Source organism: Lampris incognitus, chromosome 2 (genome assembly GCF_029633865.1).
Source record: "Lampris incognitus isolate fLamInc1 chromosome 2, fLamInc1.hap2, whole genome shotgun sequence".
Classification (NCBI taxonomy): Eukaryota; Metazoa; Chordata; class Actinopteri; order Lampriformes; family Lampridae; genus Lampris; species Lampris incognitus.
The window spans coordinates 29968232-29995279 of NC_079212.1; the positions used below are offsets into that span (position 1 = coordinate 29968232).

A 27048-nucleotide genomic window follows, 5' to 3' on the forward strand; every position below is an offset into this window, starting at 1 on the left:
AGCACAATTCTGGGCATGTGTGACATTGAAAAAAAAAGTCAAGCTACCTTCTTCTGTCAAAAATGCATCACATCTCTAAACCAGTGGCGACCGAAAATGTCAAGTGACCAAGCACTTACTGAATTATAATTTCAACTGTAGGTGTTTAAATGTTGTGTGCATTTTGTTGCGGCAGGGCCTGTTTCCTTGTCAGATGTGCCAAATATTTTTGTTCTTACTGTATTGAAGCTTTTCGCCAGATCCCCAGAGATCCAGAGATGACAGCCCCTCTTCTATCTCCTGCTGAGGTGTCTTTGTGCTGCCTATCACTCATACAAATCAACACATACTCTCTCTCTCTCTCTCTCTCTCTCATCTCTCTCTCTCTCTCCTCTCTCTCTCTCTCTCTCTCTCTCTCTCTCTCTCTCTCTCTCTCTCTCTCTCTCTCTCTCTCTCTCTCTCTCTCTCTCTCTCTCTCTCTCTCACTCTAAAACACACATACACACTCCCGCTCATCCCCCTTATATACACTCACACACACCGATGTTCCAGCAGGCACAGGCACTTGCACACATCCACAGACACAGATGCCAAAACACAAGTTCACAAATGCAAACACATCCATGGGTACATACTCATACGCAAACATCTTTGTGGGGCACACAGGGATGTGCATGCATGCATTCACACACACTGTATGTGCGCAGTGAAATACACTCACCTCAGTAGGTACACAGATCTCTCAAGCGCGTGTACACAGCACACACACACACACATTGCACACGCCTCTCATCTTACAGATGACGTGTGTGAAGTGTTTGAGTGAGGGAGTGAGGGAGTGAAGGTTTGGGGGAAGGGTCCATCAAATGACATCAATATGTATTAGACTGGGCTTGAAGTAGTGACTTGTAGTCAACCCCGCATTCTCACTGAGCGCATCTGTCACTCCCTCGCTGACAGGATCTAATAAGGGTGCCTCAATGATGCACAGAAACTCAGGAGACTTTTAGCATCTGAGACACCTGTCCATATGAACTCCTACCCTCGTGCTCCCTCCTCCGCCAACTCCGGCGCTTTCTTCCTTTGTTCTGTTCCTCTTCCAGACATCCCCCGTCTCCTCTCCAGTCTTCCCCCGCAACTTTTTTAAAATGATACCCTCTCGTGTTGCCACGAAGCTTATCAAATCTATATGTCCCGTTTTATGTCCTGTCTATATGTCCTGATCGAAGATGGTGTCATACTATGGCCACTCACTGCGAGCTACTCTCGCTTTGTTGTTCGTTTTCATGTTATATGTCTCTTTTGTTGCACAAAATTCATCTTGCACAATTACCTCTGATTGCCAGACTTTCTTGGACATAAGATTAGACATTCCCAACAGCTGGAAGTGGGGGACTTGCCGAGAGAGATTACCTACAACAAACAGGTACCGCTATTGCGTAATGGTCGCAGACAGTGCTGCCGGAGGTGAGGCAAAAGAGTTGGCACCCTAGTGAGGCTACGATGGCATCCTACCCAGCCCCCAATTCCCAGCATACTGCTATCTAATGTCCAGTCCCTCAACAGCAAGCTGGACGAACTTCAATGTCGAATAAGCTCTCAAAGGGACATGAAGGACTGGTGTGTTCTGCTTTCCAGAGACTTGGCTGGGCCCTAATACACCTGATAGGGCAGCTTTTTTTCTGTGCACCCCATGGATGGTTCCATGACGACTACCGGCAAGGAAAAGGGAGGTGGTGTATGCTTCTTTGTTAACAATTCATGGTGCACTGACATGGAAATAGTCTCTCAGTCCTGTTCGCCTGTGTTGGAACAACTAACAATAAGGTGCAGACCATCCTATCTTCCAAGGGAATCACCCTGTGTGTTGTTAACTGCTGTCTACATACTGCCGCAAGCTACTGCAGCCGCAGTGCTGGATGAATTGTATAGAGCCATTAGCAGGCAGGAGAACTGGCACCCTGAGGCCATTTCAACTGTGGCGGGGGACTTTAACCACTGTAACCTAAAATCTGTGCTGCCAAAATTTTACCAACATGTCACCTGCCCAACCAGAGGCAGTAATACTCTCGACCACTGTTAAGCCACGGTAAAGGCATTCTACAGGTCTATCCCACGACCTCACTTTGGGAACTCCGACCACCTGTCAGTGCTCTTGCTTCCTGCCTACAAGCAGAAAGTGAAGTGAGCGCAGCCCACTGTGAGGACAGTACAGTGCTGGACTACAGAACACATATCCAAACTTCAGAGGTGTTTTGAATCCACAGACTGATCAATGTTTAAGGGTTCAGCATCATGTTTGGATGAGTATGCTGAATCGGTCACTGGCTATGTTAGATTCTGTGTGGATAACTGTATCCCAGTTTGGACTATTCACTCCTACCTCAACCACAAACCTTGGATTAACAGCGACATTCGCCTGAGGTTGAGGGAGCATACCACTGCCTATAAATTGGGGGACAACGAATGCTACAAAAAAATCCAGGTATGATTTAAGGAGCCATCAAAGCCACTAAAAGACAATGTAGGGACAAACTGAAAAAGGACTACAGTGGCTGTAACTCATGGTGCATGCGGAGGGGGGTGCAGGTGATTATGGACTATAATTGTAAACCCAGAGTGCATATCAACACCTCTGCTGCTCTCTTGGATGAGCTTAACACCTTTTATTCCCACTTTGAAGCTCATGACTTGGACTCAGTGACAGCAGCCCAGTGCCCACCCGATGACATTGATCTACAGGTGAGAGGCTGATGTGGGTAAGACTTTTAAAAGGGTTAAGGCTCATAAAGCTGCTGACCCAGATGGCATCCCTTCCCGTGTCCTCAAGGCATGTTACACTCAGCTATCTCCGGTTTTTCCTGACATTTTTAACCTGTCCGTGTAATTGTGTGTGGTTCCACTGTTTTAAGAAAACCACCATTGTGCCTATACCTAAGAAAACACCTATCACTCACCTTAATGATTACCCAACCTGTTGCTTTGACCTGTGTTATTATGAAGTGCCTGGAAAGATTGGTTATATCATATATAAAAATTAAACATTCCTGCTACCCTTGACCCATTACAGTTTGCCTACTGCTCCAACAGATTTTTTATTTAATAAATATATTTCTAGTTTTTCCCCTTATCCCACCCGATTAACCCAATGGCATATGGCCAGAACTCTTTTTCGAATAACTCCCCTGGCTCACGTTTCCATAGGAAGGAAATAGTAGTAACACCAGCTTCCTTCAAACTCGTGTCGGCCGCTCTCGCTATTTTACACGCTGAAGCCTCACATGGATTGCATTACCTTCAGGCCGCGAAGGAGACGTAGGGAGAATGCTTTCAGTTGCTTGGCTGCAGGCGCCCAGATGGGCCAGAGGGGTCGCTGGAACACTACACCGATCTACACCCACTATCCCTCGGGTAAGGGTGGCCTAGTGAATGCCTTACCCCGTGGACGCTCTGGCCGTGACCGGTTACGGCGAGTCTGGGATACGAACCTCCCAGTCACATGACGAGCAGGTTGCAAGAACGGTGGTTTATTCCGCTCGGCCATCAGAACGGCCGCTGCTCCAACAGATCTGTAGATGACGCTATCTCACTTGCTCTGCATACCGCTTTAGTACACCTTTAAAAAAAAAAAAACCTGTCAGAATGTTGTTTATTGATTACAGCTCTGCTATTAATACAATTGTACCATCCAAACTGGTGTGAAAACTGAGAGGTCTTGGTGTGGGCAACTCTATCTGTAATTGGCTATTTGATTTCCTGATAGGCAGGTCACAGACTGTGAGAATAGGTAAAAGGTACTCATCTACATTAGTTCTTAGGAGCGGCACACCTCAGGGCTGCTGTCTCGGTTCCCTATTGTGCAGTCTGTTTATACAACTCTGTTGCCAAATATGACAACAACAGCATCATTAAATTTGCAGATGACACCATAGTGATTGGAGTAATAAGCAACAGTAATGAGAGAGCTTATAGGAGGGATGTGGAAGATTTAACCATATGGTGCCATGACAACAGTCTCTCTCTAAATGTCCATAAGACACAAGAAATCATTGTTAACTTTAAAAAGATCAAAGAAAACCACATTCCTATTTCCATCAATGGGTCATTTGTTGAAATTGTGGACAGTTTTAGATATCTCGGGTTACACATCACAGACACCCTCACATGGTCTCTCAACACCAATTGCATCCTTAAGAAGGCACATTAGAGGCTGTCTTTTCTGAGGCGTCCCAAGACTTCTGGTACTCATACCAAAACTCTTATGGCAGTACCATGGAGAGTGTCTTGACAGGCTGTATCACAGTGTGGTTTGGCAACCTGACTGCTCAGGGCTGCAGACTGTTTCGAAGGACTGTAAAGACAGCAGCAAAAATCATTGGCATGGAACTACCACAACTTTATAATGTGTACACCACTCGCTGCAAAAGGAAAGCCCAAAACATCATGAAGAACACCGGCCACCCTGCTCATGTTCTGTTCTCACTCCTTCCATCTAAAACACGTTACCGGAGCATCAGATCCCACACCTCCCGTCTCAGTAATAGTTTCTTTCCACAAGCAGTCAGGTTGCTCAGCAGCTGATGCACCCATATGTACCTTACATTGTTGTGTTATTGTGTACTGAATATTGTGTATATAATGTATGAATTCACTGTGGACATAGTCTTGATATTTTTTTCCGGGCTGCTGTGTCCTTGTGTTCTTTGTCCTTGTGTCCCTTGTGTTAAGGCCGAGAGAGCCAGAGCACAAGAATTTCATTGTATTCTGAATACATATGACAATAAAGTCGAACTTGAACTTTTGCTCAAACACTACCTCTTCTTCACCCCCCATTAGCTTTACCTCTGTGCCTACACTGCATTTTGCTCTTTCTCTATTCTTTCTTTTTTTAATCTTATGAGTCTCTAGGACAGTTCTTGTGGAGCCACATCACATTTATCCTGAAGGGCATTGGATAAACTACGGTTGTGTGTGTGTGTGCATGCATGCATGTTGGTATGATTCTATGATTGTATGTAAGTGTCTCTCTGTGCCAGTGTGTGTGTGTGTGTGTGTGTGTGTGGGGGAGCAGGGGTCTATCTTTACATTTGTGTATGTAAAACTCCATAGGCTCTTCACTAATCCTGAAGCCAGCCAACCTTTTGCCCTTTGACCTCTTTCCTCATAGATATATGGTGGAGCAAGGCTACCGTGAAACCGTACCTTTATGAAAGACTCAGTCAAAAAAGTTTGATTTTAAGTTGCCATTACACTCAAACTGTAGGAGCCAAATTATTATATTTGGGTTTGCCGTGTCTCATACTCCTTTTGTGTTTGAGTCAGCCCCATCTAGTGGCTGGAATGGATGGGCCATTGGGAGATAATGGCAGGTGATGCTACCTGGAGGTGTGGCCGGTGCAGAAAGAGACAGTCTTTGACCTCACATCCTCAAGTCCAGGCTGCCACAGACACTGCTCCTACTTGAAGACAATCCTAAATTTATTGTCACAATCCTAAATTCTCATCTCATCTCATCTCATCTCATCTCATCTCATCTCATCATCAGCCGCTTTTCCGGGGTGGGGTCGCGGTGGCAGCAAGCTAAGTAGGACACTCCAGATGTCCCTCTCCCCAGCAATGCCCTCCAGCTCCTCCTGGGGGATCCCAAGGTGTTCCCAGGCCAGATTGGACATGTAGCCCCTCCAGCGAGTTCTGGGTCTACCCTGGGGTCTCCTCCCAGTTGGACGTGCCCAGAAAACCTCCAAAGGAAGGCGCCCAGGAGGCATCCTAATCAGATGCGCAAACCATCTCAACTGCCTCCTTTCAACACGAAGGATGCAGCGGCTCTACTCCGAGCTGCCTTGGGATGTCCGAGCTCCTCACCCTATCGCTAAGGCTGAGCCCAGACACCCTACGGAGGAAACTCATTTCAGCCGCTTGTATCCACAATCTCACCCTTTTGGTTACTACCCAAAGCTCCTTATCATAGGTGAACGAAGACTGGTAAATTGAGAGCTTTGCCTTCCGGCTCAGCTCCCTCTTCACAATCCTAATTTTATTTAAGTTTTTGAACTTCAGCACATTATATTTGTTTATAATAAATAGTGCTTTATATTTCTGGACAACATCTTTCTGTGGACCTAGGATTATTTTGGATGTGGATAGTGAGAAATTTTTGCTCAGCCACCATAGTGGTTATCAACTAAACAAGAAATAACCAAATGTTAAATGACTATGACATCGTCAGTAGTAACGGTCAACTAGTAACATCCCTACTAAGTTAGCTTTACCATGCACGTAGTCAGAATGACCTTGTGATCTGCCGCACCTGTCATCGTCCATACAGTTTAATCTAATCAATATTATTTGTTTGTATGTGGACATGGTTCTGAAGTCTCTTCTTCTTTTTCATTCAGTTTGAAAGCCGTGCTATTTCCGGTTGCACCTCTGTGTTTAACTCTGTTGCCATGACCCAAATCTTCCCAGCTACCCACTTATGTAACTTCAATCTTCTCCATGTGACCTGTTTCCCTAGCAAAGAGATGTACAAAAATGCACACACACACACCCACACACACACCCACACACACACCCACACACACACACACACACACACACACACACACACACACACACACACACACACACACACACACATGCACACAGCAGGCGTCCAGCCCTGTCAGAGTGTCTCCCTCTGGTTGCTCTGACCTGCATCTTCCTCCATCTGCACACACACTCACTCTCAAACAAACACAGGGGAAACACACACACACACACACACACACACACACACACACACACACACACAAGCAAATGTACACTCACAGACACGTGCACACAAACCCATATATACACAGCCATAAAAATATACAAAAACACAGACAGGTGTGTGCACACACAAAGTTGTATATACAAATACACACAAACAAACTTATACACAGGAGCACTCATGTACACACACGTCATACACACCACACTTTAACCTCCCTGTCCTTCTCTTTCATTTGAGTTCCTCTCATTTACTCTGTCATTATCACGCTTTGATTCATCTTTAACTGTCACACACACACACACACACACACACACACACACACACACACACACACACACACACACACTGAGTCTCTCTTTAATTCACTCTTTCTTGCTCTAACCATACATTACATTACATTACATTACATCACATGGCAAAAAACCAACCATGCTTGTCAAACCTACCTTATGTAACTGGCTTCTTCAAGTCCAGTATGTTTTATCCTGGGTGGAACGACAGCCCCCCCCCCCACACACACACACAGAGTAAAACAGCAAACATGCATGCACGCACATTCCCATGCATCTAATCTCTAGATCCTCCGATATCCCTATTTACATAGATTGCAAAATGACAGTAAACAGGTTTAGGTGATGTACGTGCAGGGAGTGGGGCACACATTCATGCATTTATGTGCTCTTGTTTTTTTTGTTGTTGTTTTTTTGCTGTTGTCATTTCCACCTCTATTTAGATGGCATAGTACATAGTCATATGAAAGATGGAGAGGAGAAGGGGGGTGCGACACAGGTTAAGGTTCATATTCAAAGTTGCTAAATTGTGTGTGTGTGTGTGTGTGTACATGTTTAGCTATCCTTGTGCGGACCAAATGTCCGCACAAGGATAGGAAAACCTGACAGGACGTTCCTTGTGCGGACGTCTATTTTAGGGTTAGGAATTGGTTTTAGGGTTACGGTTAGAATTAGGGTTAGGGTAAGGGTTAGGGTTAGGCATGTAGTTTGCATGGATAACGTTAGGGTTAAGGGCTATGAAATGAATGTAGTCAATGAGGGGTCTGCACAAGGATAGTGAAACACGACTGTGTGTGTGTGTGTGTGCGTGTGTGTGTGTGTGGGTGGGTGCGTGCATGTGCGTTATCTGGTTGAGCCACCAGGATGTCCACCTGCACCCTCCCGACTCAGAAAGAGGTGTTCCCTTTCTCACAAACGTGTGCATACATACCGACCCCACTGTGATGCCTTTGACTGTGTGATCCATTAGAGGCTGGGCAGGGGTGGCATGGCCCCAGCCGAGTCCAACGAGCTCATTAATCAGGCTGAGCGAGGGGCGGGTAGGAGGAGGACATGGACGCGAGACTCATTATCTAGCTTCACAAAACTGTTACTGAGAACCTTTGTTGATGCTATCTATGACGATGACTGCGTAGCCAGACAGAGGAGCTAGCTGTTTGGGCAATGTTTGGTGTGTGTATGTGTGTGAGTGTGTGTGTGTGTGTGTGTGTGTGTGTGTGAGCAAGAGAGATCTGTATTAAATGTTTGAATTAGGACATGATCATAATGATAAGTGGAAATATCTAAAAAGGGGGGGGCATCTGGGTAGCGTGGTGGTCTGTTCTGTTGCCTGCCAACACAGGGATCACCAGTTCGAATCCCCATGTTACCTCCGGCATCCTCGCGGACACAATTGCTATGTCTGTGGGGGACGGATGTGTGTATGTGTCCTGGTCACCGCACTAGCGCCTCCTCTGGTCGGTTGGGGCGCCTGTTGTGAGGGGAGGGGGAACTGGGGGAAATAGCGTGATCCTCCCACACGCTACGTCCCCCTGGTGAAGCGCCTCACTGTCAGGTGAGGAACAGCCCTCCCCGGATTGGCAGAGGGGGTGGAGCAGTGACCGGGACGGCTCAGAAAATAGGGTAATTTGGTGAAGTACAATTGGGGAGAAAAAGAGGGGAAAAAAGAAAAAAAAATGGGGGGAGAATACATTTAATTTCAAAACGTCCAGAAACACGGAGAGACGTTTTCATATCCACACTGACAAATTGCTTAAATTCACAGTAAGCAGTAGGGTACTGATGTGGTCATGGCCTGAAGTTATACCATAATATAAGTTATAGCATAATATAAGTTATAATATAAGTTACAGTATAATATAGTTGCAGACTGTAGTAATTTGTCTATCCATGTGTTTCATGCAAATTTATAAATTGCGAATAGGAAATGCTGAGTGACCTTAGCGGACGTGTGCTGTTTCTCAGAAGAGCGTTCCTGGAACAGATGGATGCCAGTTATCTGCAGGGTCGGTAGCGAGCCTCTCTGCTCCTTCCCTCCTCTTGGCGTCACGCAGCTCCTCAGTGGAGGACGGTCGAGAGCCAATGACCTGCTAAGCACAGCGGAGAGCATGCCGGAGCTTTTCCAAGAGAAACAGGAGGGAGCAGAGCATCCTTAGATTAAGGATTTCTAAGCTTACGAATAGACACACATTTAGCCACAGACACCTACTTGATAAACTGCTGGAGGGAGCCGTGTGCGGCACACTTGCGTTTTTCTTAGTTAGACTGTGTTGTCACATGCCAGTAAGAGAGTACGCAGCCTCTCACACCAGCCAAACACTTCACCAGCTGTCACCAATGAATCCCCCCCCCCCTCGCCTCTTTGGCTCAGACCAAGTTGCTTCTGAGTGAAATCAGCTGGTGTAATGGTTGTTTCGAATGAGAAGCTGCATACACATAGTGCTCTCGACAAGGCGTCGTCTGAGACTGATCATCTCCATTCTCCGCCAGGAGCCAGTGACAATTAGAGTGAAACCCATGATCACGTTAGTCTTTTTTTTAATTTGGATCACTCCAAGCAAATTAAGTTGTATTAAGTATAAACTACTATATCTCCCTCCTCTGAGGACCCCCCCACACACACACACACAGAAAGTCCCTCAAGCCGCCCCCCCCCCTCGCCCCCACGAGGAGTTTCTGGACCACACTCTGAGAACCAATGTTTCTAGAGAGAAGGAGGTATCGGTGGAGAAGCACTCTTAGTGTTTTTAAGTGGAGCAAAAACCCAGGGAGAAGGAGAGGAGCTGGTCCTCCCGTCGCTCTGTGCTCTGTCTCCTCCCTCCTCCTCCCCAGTGGTATTAATTAGCGGCAGCAGATGAGTGGAGAGTAGGAGCCTGAAGGCAGATCAGGTTCATGTCAGGTTATTGCACACTGTTCTGGTCTCTCTCTCTCTCTCTCTCTCTGGCCCTCATTCTCATATACTCTCTCTTACTCTCTCTTTATCCCTCTTTCATATACACACACACACACACAAACACACACACACACACATAAACAAATATTGGAGGTGCTTAGATTGTGAAGGTGTAGAGAGAATGTCAATTTACCCTGTAATGAAAATATGGATTTGGGTCTTCCTTCTTTCTCAACTTCCCCTTTCTTCTCTCTATCTCGCTTCTGCCTTTCTGTCTGTGGTCTCTCTCTCTCTCTCTCTCTCTCTCTCGCTCCCTGTTCTCCCTTGCAGAATTCCATACGGCACAATCTGTCCTTGAACAAGTGTTTTCTCAAAGTGCCTCGCTCCAAAGACGACCCCGGAAAAGTAAGTATTTCCCAAACAATATGGTGGGACTGAAAGGCTCACCTTGAATTACAGCCCGTCGCACAATGAGAACGCAGGCCTATTTCAGCGAGCTTACAAATAAGGCTAAGACGAAAGCAATTACTTTTCACGTGTTCATACTGTGTACGCACGTTGTCTTTCTCTGTCTCACGCACTCGCACATGCACGCACGCACGCACGCACGCACGCACGCACGCACGCACGCACGCACACACACACACACACACACACACACACACACACACACTGCCTGCACTTAAAAGCAATTTCTAGCTCCATAGGTGGCTGGGCTGAATACCTAATGCAGATTTTGCTGTTTTTCGCTGCTCTTCCGATATTGATTCTGCCAAGTAATAATGTGGTACAGGGAGTAATGAATAATAAGTGTATGTAGGAACACCGCCTCAGATGTGAAGCTGTTCATACATCTGTTACGCTCTATTAGCTCTCTCTCGCTCTCTTACTCTCTCTCTCTCTCTCTCGCTCTCTTTCTCTTGAACATATTCACACAAATACATGCGCACACACCCAAGGACGCTCTGGATAAGTTGCACCCATGCCCGCCGTGCGGTTTCGAAGCGGAGATGACACGGACACTTCAGCAGCATCACTTTGATAGCAGCAATTTGTCAAGTCCTTGTTTGTGCTGAATCGGGAAAAAAAACTGCTCAAATGGGGAAACATATTATAATTACCGTTGATCACTGAAGCTTGTCCTTACAAGATTTTCAATAAAAGCCAAAATGTCTGCATTTTAACTCACGGTGGAGTTTATGGAGAAAGCAATCTGCCGTTCCGGCAAACCGGCAAATCAAAACTTTTCGCCAAGTGTTCAAAACTTGCTCGCGGCACAGTTTGGTGGTGGTGGTGGTGATGGGGAGGTGTTTCTCTGCGCTGTGGGGTTTTTTTTATTTTATTTTTTTAGAGCCATTGAAAAATTAATTAAGAGGAAAAGAGGCCTAAATAATTCAAACAGAATCCTTGGGCCTGAATGGGAGGTTGTGGTCGACGAAGACGAATAGAGAACACAAAGAGAGAGGCTCCCCCCACGGTTAGCCTGACTTGGACATGACCAGCACCTTGATTCACAGTACGGATCGAACCAGTCCATGGAGGGAGGCTGTCTGTGTGGAGAGAGAGGCTGAATACATGTTTGGTTTCAGAGCCACGGGGAGAAGCTGAATCATGCCTGGGCTCACATTAATTGGCTGTATATTGTTGAGTAATACGGGTCTGAGAGACACGGGGAGGAGGAAGAGGAATGATGGAGAAAACCGAGAAAAACACACAGCAAGAAAGAGAGAGAGGATTGTGGACTGAGAAAGAAGATGGGATTAGATAAAGGGACAGTTGGTGTGTGTGTGTGTGTGTGTGTGAGCTCATTTATGTGCGTTGGCCTGTGCCTGTATCCGTGTGTGTGTGTGTGGGCCTGTGTGTGTACATGATTGCATTCATTTTAAATGTACGTGTATGTGTGCGCCTGATGAACCTCTTGAATTCTTCACTGGACTTCCTTGGGAGAGAAGAGGAGGAGCAGGAAGAGGGGAGGAAAAAAAACAAACAGGAAATCAAGGACCTTAAAGCAATTGATTTCCTCTGTGCTCTGCGTTATGTGTTCCTGTAGGAGGCCGCTGAGTTTTACCATGGCGCATATAAAGGATTTCTGCGGATTTCATGGCCGGGGAGCGGAGTGTGCAGCAGGGGGGTGTGTGTGTGTGGGGGGGGGGGGGGTTGGGTGCACTGCCTATATATCTAAACCTGAGGAAAATTGATTGGCTACAGAATTGTTTTAAGAAATAAAAAAAATGGATGTGATGATTTTATCTGTGAAGGCAACACATCTTGTCGGGCTGGGGAAGATTTGTCCCAGTGACACCTGTTACTTGATTTGTAGGGCATAAGCCAGCCTCGTAGGGGGCTAGCATGCAGAAGGGAACTGTCATCCCAAAGTGTGGACTGACAGGCCATAGAAATTGAATTAGTGGGAGGTTTGTGCAGGATTTTCCTCTGAAACCCACTATCTGCAATTTTTTTCTTCCAGTTTGGAAGATAACCCCCCCACCCCACCCCACCCCTTACATCCTTTAGGCACCAGCCCCCCTGATATCACTAAATGAATAGATATACTGGTAAATTTCTAGATATTCTAGATATAATTTCCAAGATATTATCTGGTCCTCTATTTTTCTCTGCTTCCGAATATCATGTTATGTTCCTTGTATATTTAGTGTGAGTATCCTACCAAATAAAGATCCTTCGTTCGAGATTTGTTCACCTACTTTGCATAAACACCTGGCATACATACCCAACAATAAAAGTTGACATCTCTTAACGTGATAGATGCAAACTACAAAGAAAAAAAATACTTGATCAAGTTTTACCACAGTGAGTCCATCAGCATGTCAAATACAGCAACGAAATGTGAGCACTTGTAAGTGGCAAACAGCAGAGGACGTATACACACCCAAATTGGCCGTAATAAAGTGTGGCAAGCAGGGTGCAGAGAACACCTGTCTCTAGTAAGCCTAAGTGACTCGAGACAGGTTATAACGAGGCTGCACGCCAACAAAGAATCCCACCAGACCCAAGGAGAGAGCTGAAGACATCGGGGACACAGACCCGCATAGCTAGCTTCCCCAACCAAAGACCTTTAAATGGATGTCTGCTTTTAGTCTTTTGAACAGATTTTAACCCTGGTGTTTTTAAATCAGTCTTTGTGTATTTCTAATAAATGGGTAGCCGCACTTACATTTGCAAATGTTGTCCATGTCTCTGTGCCGGGGAGCCCCGACTTTGTCCAAGGGTTTGCCATATAGGGCAATAGTAACATCAGCGGTGTGCGGTTACAAAAAGAAATGTGCAAGCAATGTGGAGACGTATAGCTACCTGAAAACGTTAGCATGTCTATTGTTCTCTAGGGTTCCTACTGGGCCATAGACACCAACCCTAAAGAGGATATTGTGCCCAGCAGGCCGAAGAAGAGGCCGCGCTCTGGAGAAAGGGTAAGTATACATGTCGATTTCTTGACATGACACTTTTATATATATATAAAACACAGCAGGTGGGGCTGAATTCAGCTGGTGTTCAGTCAGCAAGTGGAAAACATGGTTGACAGAAGAGTCGTGCTGGGCTACCTCTTAACCCTGCTGTGTCCTGTGTCTGCTCCTGTCACCGTTGGTCTGTCTTTGTCTCCGTCTCATCTAATATATGAAGCAGTGATAGTAATAATGGATTGAGTGCCGTCTGTGCCTTTGAAAATCGGGGAAATAAGTCCCTGTGGAAATAAGCCTCACATTTTTTATTTGCACCTCGAACATTTTGACTGCACGTGTAGGGTTTAATAATTGTCCGATAAAACGAAACCAAATTAAATTGTCTTGGGTTTGCCATCTCCTCCTCCTCTGTCAGTCTGTCTATCTCTCTAGTTCCCATCCGTTTTCCCGTGTCACTGCTTTGCTTTTCTTTCTCTCCCATTATCTCTCTCTCTCTCTTTCTCTCTCTCTGCGCATACGTCTCTGCGTTTGCCTTCGCCATCTCCAGGGAAACCAAACAGGCGAGGAGCGGCAAAGTGCGCAATCACAGGTTCTCACAGTAGAGAAAGGAAAGAGGGAGAGATAGATGGGGGGGGGGGGCGAAGAGAGGAAGGAGAATTGGAAAAGGGGAGAGACGGGCAGGCTTATGCTGGGGGGGGGGGGAGAGAAAAAGGTGATAGACAAAGACATCAGGGCTGAGAAAGAGGGAGACGAGAAGAGATGGAGGTTTGGAGGGAGGGCAGAGATACCAGAGAGAAGGAGGTAGACCGAGGAGAGAGGGAGAGAGCGAGAGAGTGTTTTCTAGGCTTGCATTCCAGTTAATTACCTCACCGGGCCCCTGGGGCTGCCATTAGACATACTTTCTTCCTCGCTTTTTTTTTTATAATCACAAACATTAATTAATTCAGAGCCTTGTCATCTCGTCTTACATGGATGTACCCTTCGACCTGTTTTCTTATGCCTCACTTCCAGCGCTGGCAGACACGCTGTTGGCTGTCACATGGGTCTAAGGAGAGAGACGGGGTAGTTTTTAAGTGCAAAGTATTAAGAGCGGCGTTACCGCAAGAAAAAGGTGGGCCACATATCACACCCCGTTTCGCGGGGCTTCTTGTCGCACCCCAGGCTACACGCGGAGTCTCTTAAGTCGTCTGAAGATAACGCCCATAAGCGCGGGAAGATGTGAAGTTGCCGGCGGGGGCTAAACGTCAGCTGGATGAATGTATTGTGTAAGCGTCGTAGACGCGCACATTGAAATAGTTTGGTAACCGCTTCCCCCCGTGCACTGGGAATAAGCGTTCCCGAACGTCTTCCGTCCGTCTGTCTGTCTGTCTGTCAATCTGGCTGTCACCACTCAATTATCTTAACCCCGTTCTCCCGCCCCACCCCCCTTACTCCTGCCGAGCGCTCCTCTTTCCCCTCTTCACCTCTTCCTTGTCTTCTTTTTAAGTTGCCTCCATGAGGGAACCGACAACCCCTTTTCCCCCCCGGGAGTTTATCATAAATTAAAGATTGCATTGTTGCCGACCAATCCTCTTACTGTAAGCAGTTTGAGAAAGGCAGGCAAGCTGTCTCGAAACCTGAAAGGAGTCACAGGACGGGGAAAGAAATACCGCCCTCATTTTCTTCCTCTCTCTCTCTCTCTCTCTCTCTCTCTCTCTCTCTCTCTCTCTCTCTCTCTCTCTCTCTCTCTCTCTCTCTCTCTCTCTCTCTCTCTCTCTCTCTCTCTCTCTCTCTCTCTCTCTCTCTCTCTCTCTCTCTCTCTCTCTCTCTCTCTCTCTCGAATGTGTCAATTTAGCCTACCATCGACCTTTGAATAATTTCACATATCCTCACACCCAGTTAACCCTACTTTTGCATTTTGCGAGGAAAACAATGACTATGAACAACTGCAGCTGAATATATTTTTGGGAGGCTTGAATTGCCTTGGTGAGCGCAAGTGATGTGCCCACTTTCCGGGGCTGCTTTGGTAAGTTAAATCAAGCGCTCCTGAATTAGTTCAGCTACTCAGATCTGGGGGTATCCTGGGGACTACATGGAAGATTAAGAGGCACATTATTCATTTGCTACATTGTGAGGTCAAAACGTGCCTTAAAAAAAGGAATCATTTTGCCCCCGATTATACAGTCACTACTTGAAATATGGGACAGCTGCTTTCAAATAAAATAAATGAAAAAAGATAAATAAAGTAAAAACATCAGACACACACAAAAATACGTGTCAGGTTTCCTTATCTCAATCGCTTCGGTTGTTCCATGATCGAGGTTTTGGAGTCAAGGGTCCCGTGCCTTGGCTTTTATGGCCCCCAGATAATGGGTCAGTTTTCATCTAAGCTTTAACTGTGTGGACTGTGATTCATCTGTTAGGAGTGAGTTAGAACAGGGTTTTTTATACTGGTACTCCCTTAAAAAAAAGCCTGTTTCTTATTTACAGAAAGTTGAATCAGTTAATCTAGACAACTTTTATTGAGAAAAATTTTTCATCACTCATCTAAATGACCTCTTCGGTCTCAACTGACTGCAGGTTTCCCCACCCTTATAAACAATACAGTGGCATAACGACCGAAAGCAACATTTCATTTGCAAATTGCCATGACCATTAACTAGAGTTTCAATGGCAATGTGTACTATTCACAGAGGATTGGGGAATAGTTGCATTCACAACATTGTAAGATGGTGACAGATGTATACTTAGGCTCCACTCGGTTCACTGATGGTTGTTCCCTCTTCACATAGATGGCTTCTTTGACTCCCCGTTCAAACCGGCGTTCCTCCCTATCAAGGATGTGCACATCCTCATCCTTGAAAGAGTGGCCACTGGCGTGTAGGTGGGTGTAGACTGCAGAGTCCTGGCCTGACGCGTTAGCTCTCCTGTGCTGTGCCATCCTCTTGGCCAGCGTCTGTTTAGTTTCTCCGAAGTACAAGTCACGCCAGTCCTCCCGGCACTTAACAGTGTGCACTATATTGCTCTGTTTGTGCTAGGGGACCCGATCCTTGGGATGGACCAATTTCTGTTTTGGGGTTTGAAAGCAACTGAGACGTAGTGTTTGAAAAATAGGCATCTCAACTGTTACGATACTCCCGCCACATACAGAATCACTACTGGCTTATGTTTACGCAGCTGTTGTCCTTCTCCTCTCTTCGATCGGCTGGTGCACTGTTTGGGCGTCTTCCTGGCTTTGACAAACGCTCAGTTAGGATAACCACACTTAACCAGGGCCTGTTTAATATGGGATTTCTCCCCTTCCCCAGCTGCTGTGTCAGTGGCGTTGTCAGCTCCGTGGTACAGCGTTCTGATGCCTCCTAGTTTGTGTTCCAGTGGATGATGAGAGTCAAACCTTAAGTACTGATCAGTATGTGTTGTTTTATGGTAAACATCAACAATCAAATGTCCCCCATCACCAATTGCAATTTCACAGTCTAAGAAGGCTAACCTGTCATTTTCCACATCCTCCCTGGTGAACTTGATGTGGTTGTCCACAGAGTTAATGTGGTTGGTGAAATGTGGTACATCCCGAGATTTAATTTTAAGCCAGGTGTCATCCACAAATCTGAACCAATAGCCCAGTGGTATACCTGGATAGGACATCAGAGCCCTCTTTTCCACTTCCCCAATGTACAAGTTGGTCACTGTAGGTGAAATTGGGGAACGCATCGCACACCGATGCTTCTTCCTATAATACTGCCCCCTGTATGTGAAGTACGTGGACTGAAGAAACAACTTCAGGAGCAGACACACTTGGTCAGTGTTAAGGGTGGTTCTATGCTAAGGATGGGGTTGGCCTGTAACCGCCTCTTCTGCTTCATCAACAGGAATGCACATGAAGACAGACATAACATCATCACCAATCCTCTGTGAATAGTACATATTACCATTGTAACTATAGTTAATTGTCAAGGCAATTTGCATATGAAATCAACTGGTTTTTTTTCGGTCGCTATGCAACTGTCTTGTTTATAAGGGTGGGGATACCTGCTGTCAGTTGAGACTGAGGAGGTCACTTAGATGAGAGATGAAACGTTTCTCTCAATAAACATTGTGTCCAGGCGTCCAGGTAGCATAGCGGTCGATTCCATTGCCTACCAACATGGAGATCGGCTGTTGGAATCCCCATGTTACTTCCAGCTTGGTTGGGCGTCCCTAGAGACACAATTGGCTGTATCTGCGGGTGGGAAGCTGGATGTGGGTATGTGTCCTGGTCACTGCACTAGCACCTCCTCTGCTCAGTTGGGGTGCCTATTTGGGGGGGGGGGACTGGGCGAAATATCGTTATCCTCCCACGTGCTATGTCCCCCTGGTGAAACTCCTCACTGTCAAGTGAAAAGAAGCGGCTGGCGCCTCCACATGTATCGAAGGAGGCATGTGGTAGTCTGCAGCCCTCCCCAGATCGGCAGAGGGGGTACAGCAGCTACTGGGACGGCTCAGAAGAGTGGGGTAATTGGCCGGGTACATTTGGGGAGAAAAATCGAAAAAACAAAAACAAACAAAACAAAACATTGTGTCCAGATGAAATTATTCACCTTTCTATGATTTCCTTACCTGGATTATTGAGCATGCATAAAGACCTGTTTCCTATTATTATTTTACAGTTTGATTTTCTCTAATTTTTTTTAATCTGTATAGCCCCATCATTACTCATTTTTTGATGGACAATTGTAAGTAGGTAGGTAGCAAATAGGGCAGCATGGTGGCGCAGTGGTTAGCGCGGTTGCCTCCCAGCAAGAAGGCCCTGGGTAGTCCAATCTTGGGGGTCGTCCCGGGTCGTCCTGTGTGGAGTTTGCATGTTCTCCCCATGTGTCTGTGGGTTTCCTCTGGGTGCTCTGGTTTCCTTGCACACTCCAAAGACATGTGGGTCAGGTGAATTGGCTGTGCTGGGATAAGCTCCAGCATCCCGTGACCCTGAGAGCAGGATAAGTGGTTTGGCTAATGGATGGATGAATAGGTAGTAAGTAAATAGGTCTTGCTTACTTTCAACACGATTGCTTGCATCAAAATAAAATTTACTATTGCCTCATAACTCACTATTATAAAGATGTTATCAGTTATTGATGTGAACTTCAATCACATTTATGCAATTGTCTGTTTGTATCAATATTGAGCAGTGAGGCTTGTTTTTCTTACAGAATGGACATGTAGCCTCTAGGAAAACATTAAAAATATATATAAAGCTGAAAAAACCTGCTGAAAAATGCAACCCGGCATACTCCGTCAGTATCATCCAACCTTGAGTAAAATCTGCAGCCATCTGTCTTCCTTCTTACGCCTCTTATGTCCACTTTCTTTTTCTTTTTTTCCATCACACCACCACCACCCAGGCATCCACCCCCTACAGCCTTGAGTCAGAGTCTCTAAGAATGGATTGCATCATGTCAGGAGGAGCCTCCCCCACGCTGGCCATCAACACCGTTACCAACAAGGTAGGAGTGGGAAAGCCAATGCGTTTGGTACCATTGAATCAGAATCAGAAATTCTTTTATTGCAATGTGCATTACATGCACTAGGATTGTAGCTTGGCATTGTTACAGAGAATAAAATATAAAATAAAAAAGTAAAATAAATGTGTAAAAATATATATACAAAAGCACGCACTCACACACACACACACACACACAGATATATATATATATATATATATATATATATATATATATATACACTACCGTTCAAAAGTTTGGGATCACCCAAACAATTTTGTGTTTTCCATGAAAAGTCACACTTATTCACCACCATATGTTGTGAAATGAATAGAAAATAGAGTCAAGACATTGACAAGGTTAGAAATAATGATTTGTATTTGAAATAAGATTTTTTTTACATCAAACTTTGCTTTCGTCAAAGAATCCTCCATTTGCAGCAATTACAGCATTGCAGACCCTTTGGCATTCTAGCTGTTAATTTGTTGAGGTAATCTGGAGAAATTGCACCCCACGCTTCCAGAAGCAGCTCCCACAAGTTGGATTGGTTGGATGGGCACTTCTTGCGTACCATACGGTCAAGCTGCTCCCACAACAGCTCAATGGGGTTCAGATCTGGTGACTGCGCTGGCCACTCCATTACCGATAGAATACCAGCTGCCTGCTTCTGCTCTAAATAGTTCTTGCACAATTTGGAGGTGTGTTTAGGGTCATTGTCCTGTTGTAGGATGAAATTGGCTCCAATCAAGCGCTGTCCACTGGGTATGGCATGGCGTTGCAAAATGGAGTGATAGCCTTCCTTATTCAGAATCCCTTTTACCCTGTACAAATCTCCCACCTTACCAGCACCAAAGCAACCCCAGACCATCACATTACCTCCACCATGCTTAACAGATGGCGTCAGGCATTCTTCCAGCATCTTTTCATTTGTTCTGCGTCTCACAAACGTTCTTCTTTGTGATCCAAACACCTCAAACTTGGATTCATCTGTCCACAACACTTTTTTCCAGTCTTCCTCTGTCCAATGTCTGTGTTCTTTTGCCCATCTTAATCTTTTTCTTTTATTGGTCAGTCTCAGATATGGCTTTTTCTTTGCCACTCTGCCCTGAAGCCCAGAATCCCGCAGCCGCCTCTTCACTGTAGATGTTGACACTGGTGTTTTGCGGGTACTATTTAATGAAGATGCCAGTTGGGGACCTGTGAGGCGTCTGTTTCTCAAACTAGAGACTCTAATGTACTTATCTTCTTGCTCAGTTGTGCAACGCGGCCTCCCACTTCTTTTTCTACTCTGGTTAGAGCCCGTTTGTGCTGTCCTCTGAAGGGAGTAGTACACACCGGTGTAGGAAATCTTCAATTTCTTAGCAATTTCTCGCATGGAATAGCCTTCATTTCTAAGAACAAGAATAGACTGTCGAGTTTCAGATGAAAGTTCTCTTTTTCTGGCCATTTTGAGCGTTTAATTGACCCCACAAATGTGATGCTCCAGAAACTCAATCTGCTCAAAGGAATGTCAGTTTTGTAGCTTCTGTAACGAGCTAAACTGTTTTCGGATGTGTGAACATGATTGCACAAGGGTTTTCTAATCATCAATTAGCCTTCTGAGCCAATGAGCAAACACATTGTACCATTAGAACACTGGAGTGATAGTTGCTTGAAATGGGCCTCTATACACCTATGTAGATATTGCACCAAAAACCAGACATTTGCAGCTAGAATAGTCATTTACCACATTAGCAATGTATAGAGTGTATTTCTTTAAAGTTAAGACTAGTTTAAAGTTATCTTCATTGAACAGTACAGTGCTTTTCCTTCAAAAATATGGACATTTCAATGTGATCCCAAACTTTTGAACGGTAGTGTATATATATAAAATCCGCATGAAACAGGCTTGTATCATAAAGAAATTACTTGACTCACTGGATTATTTTGCTCCTTATTTGTTGAGCACTTTCCATACCGTTGAGTGTTTCTTTTAACAAAGTTTGTATATATCGAAAAAGGACACACTGATCAGCCAAAACATTAAAACCACTAACAGGTAAGTGAGTAAGATTGATTATCTCGTTACAATGGCACCTGTCAAGGGGTGGGATATATTAGGCAGCAAACAGTTAGTTCTTGAAGTTGATGTGTTAGAAGCAGGAGAAATGGGCAAGCGTAAGGATCTGAGCAGCTTTGACAAGGGCCAAATTTTGATGGCTAGACGACTGGGTCAGAGCATCTCCAAAACAGCAGGTTTTATGGGGTGGGGTGTTCGCGGTATGCGGTGGCCAGTACCTACCAACAGTGGTGCAGGGAAAGACAACTTGTGTACCGGCGACAGGGTCGTGGGCACCCAAGGCTCACTGATGCGTGTCGGGAGCAAAGGATAACCCATCTGGTCAGATCCCACAGAAGAGCTACTGTGGCTCAAATTGATGAAAAAGTTAATGCTGTTTATGATAGACAGGTGGGAGAACAGTGCATCGCAGCTTGCTGCGTAGCCGCAGACTGGTCAGAGTGCCCATGCTGACCTTCTCATGGCAATGGTATTCCCTGATGGCATTGGCCTCTTTCAGCAGGATAATGTACCGTGACACACTGCAAAAAATGTTAAGGAATGGTTTGAGGAATATGAGAAAGAGTTCAAGATATTGCCTTGCCCTCGAAATTCCCCAGATCTCAATCTGAACGAACGTCTGAAGGATATACTAGAAAAGCAAGTGCGATCCATGGAGGCCCCACTTTGCAACTTACAGGACTTAAAGGATCTGCTGCTAACATTTTGGTGCCAGATACCAGAGGACACCTTCAGAGGTCTTGTGGAGTCGATGCCTTGATGGGTCAGAGCTGGTTTGGTGGCATGAGAGGGACCTACACAATAATAGGCAGGTGTCCCCCCCCCCCCTTTTCCTCCCCAATTGTATCTAGCCAATTACCCCACTCTTCCGAGCCTTCCCAGTCACTGCTCCACCCCTTCTGCCGATTTGGGGAGGGGTGCAGACTACCATATGCCTCCTCCCACATGACAGTGAAGAGCTTTTCCAGGAGGACGTAGCACGTGGGAGGATCACGCTATTCCCTCGAGTTCCCCCCTCCCCCTGAACAGGTGCCCGGCCGACCAGAGGAGTCGCTAATGCAACGACCAGGACACATACCCACATCCGGCTTCCCACCTGCAGACATGGCCAATTGTGTCTGTAGGGATGCCTGACCAAGCCAGAGGCAACATGGGGATTCGAACCGGGATCCCTGTATTAGTGGGCAACGGAATAGACCGCTATGCTACCCAGACGCCCCTAGGCAGGTGGTTTTAATGTTTTGGCTTATCAGTATTTATACATTATATATATGTTTATATATATGTGTGTGTGTGTGTGTGTGTGTGTGTGTGTGTGTGTATGTATGTATGTATGTATATATATGGCATCTGATAAGCCATTCGGTCCTTGTATAACCAAAAAAGTCAAGACACGTTTTCGGTGGGTGTCGGACGCAGCCAAGGTTGTCCCTTGTCTCCCATTCTGTTTGTGATATTCATGGACAGGATCGCAAGGCACAGCTAAGGTGAGGAGTGTGTCCATTTTGGGAACCTCAGAATTGCATCTCTACTCGTCGCAGATGATGTGATTTTGTTGGCTTCATAAGAACGCGACCTCCATCCAGCGTGCACTGGGGCGGTTTGCAGCTGAGTGTGAAATGGCCGGGATGACAGTCAACACCTCCAAGTCTGAGGCCATGGTTCTCTACCAGAAAATGGTGGATTGCTCCCTCCGGGTTGGGGATGAGATATTCCCTGAATTGAAGGAGTTCAGGATCTTGGGGTCTTGCTCATGAGTGAGGGTAGGATGGAGTGGGAGATTGACAGGTGGATTGGTGTAGCATCAGCAGTAATGTGGACGTTGTACCGGACTGCTGTGGTGAAGAGGGAGCTCAGCTGGAAGGGAAAGCTCTCAATTTACCAGTCAATCTTTGTTCCAACCCTCACCTATGGTCATGAGCTTTGGGTAGTGACCGAACAGGTGAGATTGCGGATACAAGCAGCTGAAATGAGTTTCCTCTGTAGAGTGTCTGGGCTCAGCCTTAGAGATTGGGTGAGGAGCTCGGATATCCGGAGGCAGCTTGGAGTAGAGCCACTGCTCCTTCGTGTCGAAAGGAGCCAGTTGAGGTGGTTCGGGCATCTGATTAGGATGCCCCCTGGGTGCTTTCCTTTGGAGGTTTTCTGGGTATGTCCAACTGGGGGGACAGCCCACGGTAGACCCAGAACTCGCTGGAGGGACTACATGTCCAATCTGGCCTGGAAATACCTTGGGATCCCCCAGGAGGCGCTGGAGGGCATTGCTGGGGAGAGGGACGTCTGGAGTACCCTACTTAGCTTGCTGCCACTGCGACCTGACCCCGGAGAAGCGGCTGATGATGAGATGAGATGAGATATATGCCCGTCAGATCTGTGTTGCGGTTGGCATGGAAAAGTTGGAAGCCAGGCAGCTGCCAGTGCAGAGTCCAGTATAATTCCACTCAGTCACAACTCGGTGAAGCACAAGGCTGAGGATAGAGAGAAGTCTTTGTTTCTCTCTATCAGCAGCAGTTTGTCCAATTTATTGCAGTGAGCACACATTGGAGATAAATATCGCCGGCAATACCATGTGTAAACCTCACTTCCGCACACACACTCAGGAGCACTTTCTTTTCCTGCGTCTCACCGTTCGTCCAAGGGCCATAACTCCTTTCACTACAATGTCCAAGAATTCCATGGCAGGAGCAAGAAAAGTCTGGAATAAATCCTGAGGAGTAGATTCCCTAATGATCAGGGTTTCTTCTCTCATGGAAACTGCCCATGTACTGTCGCCAGAAACAACTTTAAAACAAAAAAGCCTGCAAAACCAGTGTGCAACAACTTGCCGAAGCAGCCATATGCGACGCCATTTTGGATGTAATTTGCCATAAAATGGAAAACTTAGGATCACTTACATCATGAAACGTATCCATTGCACCATGTGATGGGATTGAAAATAACTAGGCTGTTGTCTCTATGCCCTGTAGTCCAGTTTTTATTACCTCAGTCTCATAGAAGGGCACATCTATTAGCACAGTAGAGAAACGGTTGCTGGTTGTTTTATTACGGCATAGAGAATTGCTTATTAAAGGTCAGGGTGTTTGTTCATGGTCAAATAAGAAAATATTCCATGAACTCTTTAAGAAAGTTAGAAAATATTCAATTGCACAGTGATAGGTAAAAACTCATTGGTTAAAATTTGTTGATATGCCTTTATCAATCTTTAAGTGAAAAATGTTTGACTGTATATCTTCTTGTACATATATCTGAACTATATTTACCTTGCCAGATTTACTAAATGTTTGGAAGCACAAATTTCATGAAAAGTGTGTTCATGTTACAACTCGTTACCATTGACGGAACACTCATGTATTGCCATACAAGGGAAAAAAGTAAGGCTCCTAATCCAACACAAGGGCATAAGACAGAAAAATTGTATCTTTTCAGGTATCTTTTCAGCCAAAATTCGACATTGTGTTGAACTATCTATGATCTCAAAACACATTATATTCAGCAATTTTAGCAGTGGCATTACTTTGCCAGAAAATGGGAAAAAAATTCTTGAAAGAAGTAATAGCAGAGGTTAACGCAGTGTCTACAAAAGAGTGCAGCATTGTTGCAGTCAAAAGAAAATGGTTCAACCTAAAACTGATCCATATAAGAAAATACCAGCATTCAGACAAAGCAGTTCAGCTATACATTGATAGAATTATATCTTTTTCCTTTTCAGACAAGCAAATTGGTCTGTTGATGGAGCCGTAATTCCACAATACGCCATTCTAGATTTAAAATAGCCCTGCTTCACTGCAGTTTGTTCTTGTGCGTCACAGGGAAAAATATTCATATATTCAGAGAAAAAGCCTATTGATGTCATTTAGCACATGAGAGAGTATAAGGCTCATAGATGCCTGCAGTATGACAGAATAAATGCTCATCTCTTTTTGAAACATGCCTATACCCAAAAGTCCAAGTAATGAATGAACCTGGATGTGCACGGGAATGACTATGTGTCTTTGTGTTGATTGTATGAATGCTGGTTCAAAAGTGTGACACAGGGCGTCCGGGTGGTGTGGCGGTTTATTCCGTTGCCTACCAGCATGGGGATCGCCAGATCGAGTCTCCATGTTTCCTCTCGCTTGGTCAGTCATTCCTACAGACACAATTGGCCATGTCTGCGGGTGGGAAGCTGGATATGGGTATGTGTCCTGGTTGCTGCACTAGCACCTCCTCTGGTCGGTCGGGGTGCCTGTTTGGGGGGGGAGACTGGGGGGGAATAGCATGAGCCTCCCACGCTCTACATCCCCCTGATGAAACTCCTCACTGTCAAGTGAAAAGAGGTGGCTGGTGACTCCACATGTATCGGAGGAGACGTGGTAGTCAGCAGCCCTCCCTAGACCAGCGGAGGGGGTGGAGCAGTGACCGGGATGGCTTGGAAGAGTAGGGAAATTGGCCAAGTGCAATTGGGGAGAAAAAAAGGGGGGGTGACACAGTATCAGTGCATGTTGTGGTGTGCGGGATCCACTCGTGACCAATTCCTCACATGGTAAAAAATATGAATAAATTAAAACTGGTCCCTAAACACTCACTCTGTCCTAAGAGCACCATACAGTAGCTCCCCATGTGCAAGGTCAGCCATTGCAAACCCTAGGCGTGCACATTTGCCCCTATGGCAGCCTGTCATTTTGTTTGTGCTAATCTATATTTGTAATATGGCTATTGGTTCACATGATACACTTTTATCTTTTAAGAGGCAAATGCCAAATCTTTTCTTTTTAAAATTATGGGGTTGTGCATAATTATCTACTAATCCTGTCTGGCAAATCTGTCACAATGAAGGGGTTTGGACAGAGGAACGGAGGCAAATATCAGCAATACAGGTATCTTTATTATGAGACAGACACACAGACAAGAGTACCCTGAGCAGACCCACAGGTCTGGCCGGCCCGGAGAGCTTCCTACATCATTCCCCGGTCCACCTCACGCCCCTTCCCCCAGTCCTCGGTCCTGCCTCCTTGCAGCATTGGCGAGAAGCCGGTGGCCCTGCCCGGTATGCCAAGCTGTCCATGGCACATGCTGTATCTCCCTGCCCATGCCCGCAACCCAGCACTCACCCACGAAGTAGGTCCACCTCGGTTCTCCTTCGGCCTCTCTCTTCGTCCACGCCAGCCTGATCCCTGCACCCCTCTCATCTGGCTTATCTGTCGTACATATAGTTGCCTCTGTCCGGTATGGCAGTAGTGGTGAGGCTCCTCTTGCCACGCTGGCCACAAGTCTCCCAGTGGTCGCTCAGCGGGGAGGATAAAGGCTCTGCAATCAGGCCAACTTGTCTCAGGTGCATCTTCCTCCTGGCTGGCGCTAACAAGCCCCACCCCAACTGCCACATTCTGGTATGAAATTAATTATTCACTGACAACTTTGTAAGTAGTCTAATCCAACTTTTTGGCAGTAGAGTCCAAATCTTCCAAAAAAAAAAGACAAAAAAAAGCAACTAGATATCCCTAACTGATGAAGACGTTTCATAAAATGTATGCCTACACAGGTACTCTCGTAAGATGCACATATTTTGCTCAAGAACTCTGGAAATTGATAAATACCATACCAAATACCATTGAGAAACGGGAAGAAGCACGCATACTGGACTTTTGATCACATCTATTAAAATAAGACTAGACGAGGCCCAATGATACTGTGGCCCATGCACAAGGACATGTGTGATACTCCCTGGATATGAGACAAAATAGCCTCAACTGTGACTAACAAAACAGTTTTGAAAAATGTTCTATGCTTCGACTGTGTTACCAGTGTGTCTAATCACTACGTCATCAAATTCTCTGATGATACTGCACTGGTAGCACTGATGAAGGACGGGGGAGGAGCCAAACCTTTACCTGGACAGTGTCAACAAAGTGGTTCATTGGTGTGATCATAGAGCTCTCATACTCAATACCCTCAAAACAGATGAGATCCTCTTCAGAGCCACACAAGACACCCATATTGCTCTGGTTACAGTTCACAACCAACCCATAAAACAAACCAAATACCTGTCGGTTTACTTGGACTGTGCACTGTCCTGGACCTACCATATGGACTTCATCTGCAATGAGGTAGAACAGTTTTAAGGAGACTCAGGTCATTTGGAGCAAGCAAGGAAATCCTCACTCTAATCTTCTGCTCTACCATACGAAGCAACCTGCAATATGGACGCTTGGTCTGGTCTCTCATCTCAGC

General features: G+C 45.8%; 1 protein-coding gene across 1 annotated transcript in view; it reads left to right on the plus strand.

Annotated features, from left to right (window-relative positions):
- Nucleotides 1-27048, plus strand: part of LOC130107650 (forkhead box protein J3-like) — a 69783-nt gene that overhangs the window by 19554 nt on the left and 23181 nt on the right. The window contains exons 4-6 of the mRNA XM_056274353.1: nucleotides 10247-10321; nucleotides 13261-13344; nucleotides 18687-18788. Coding sequence (XP_056130328.1) covers nucleotides 10247-10321; nucleotides 13261-13344; nucleotides 18687-18788 — 261 coding nt within the window. The remainder of the gene's footprint in view (nucleotides 1-10246; nucleotides 10322-13260; nucleotides 13345-18686; nucleotides 18789-27048) is intronic.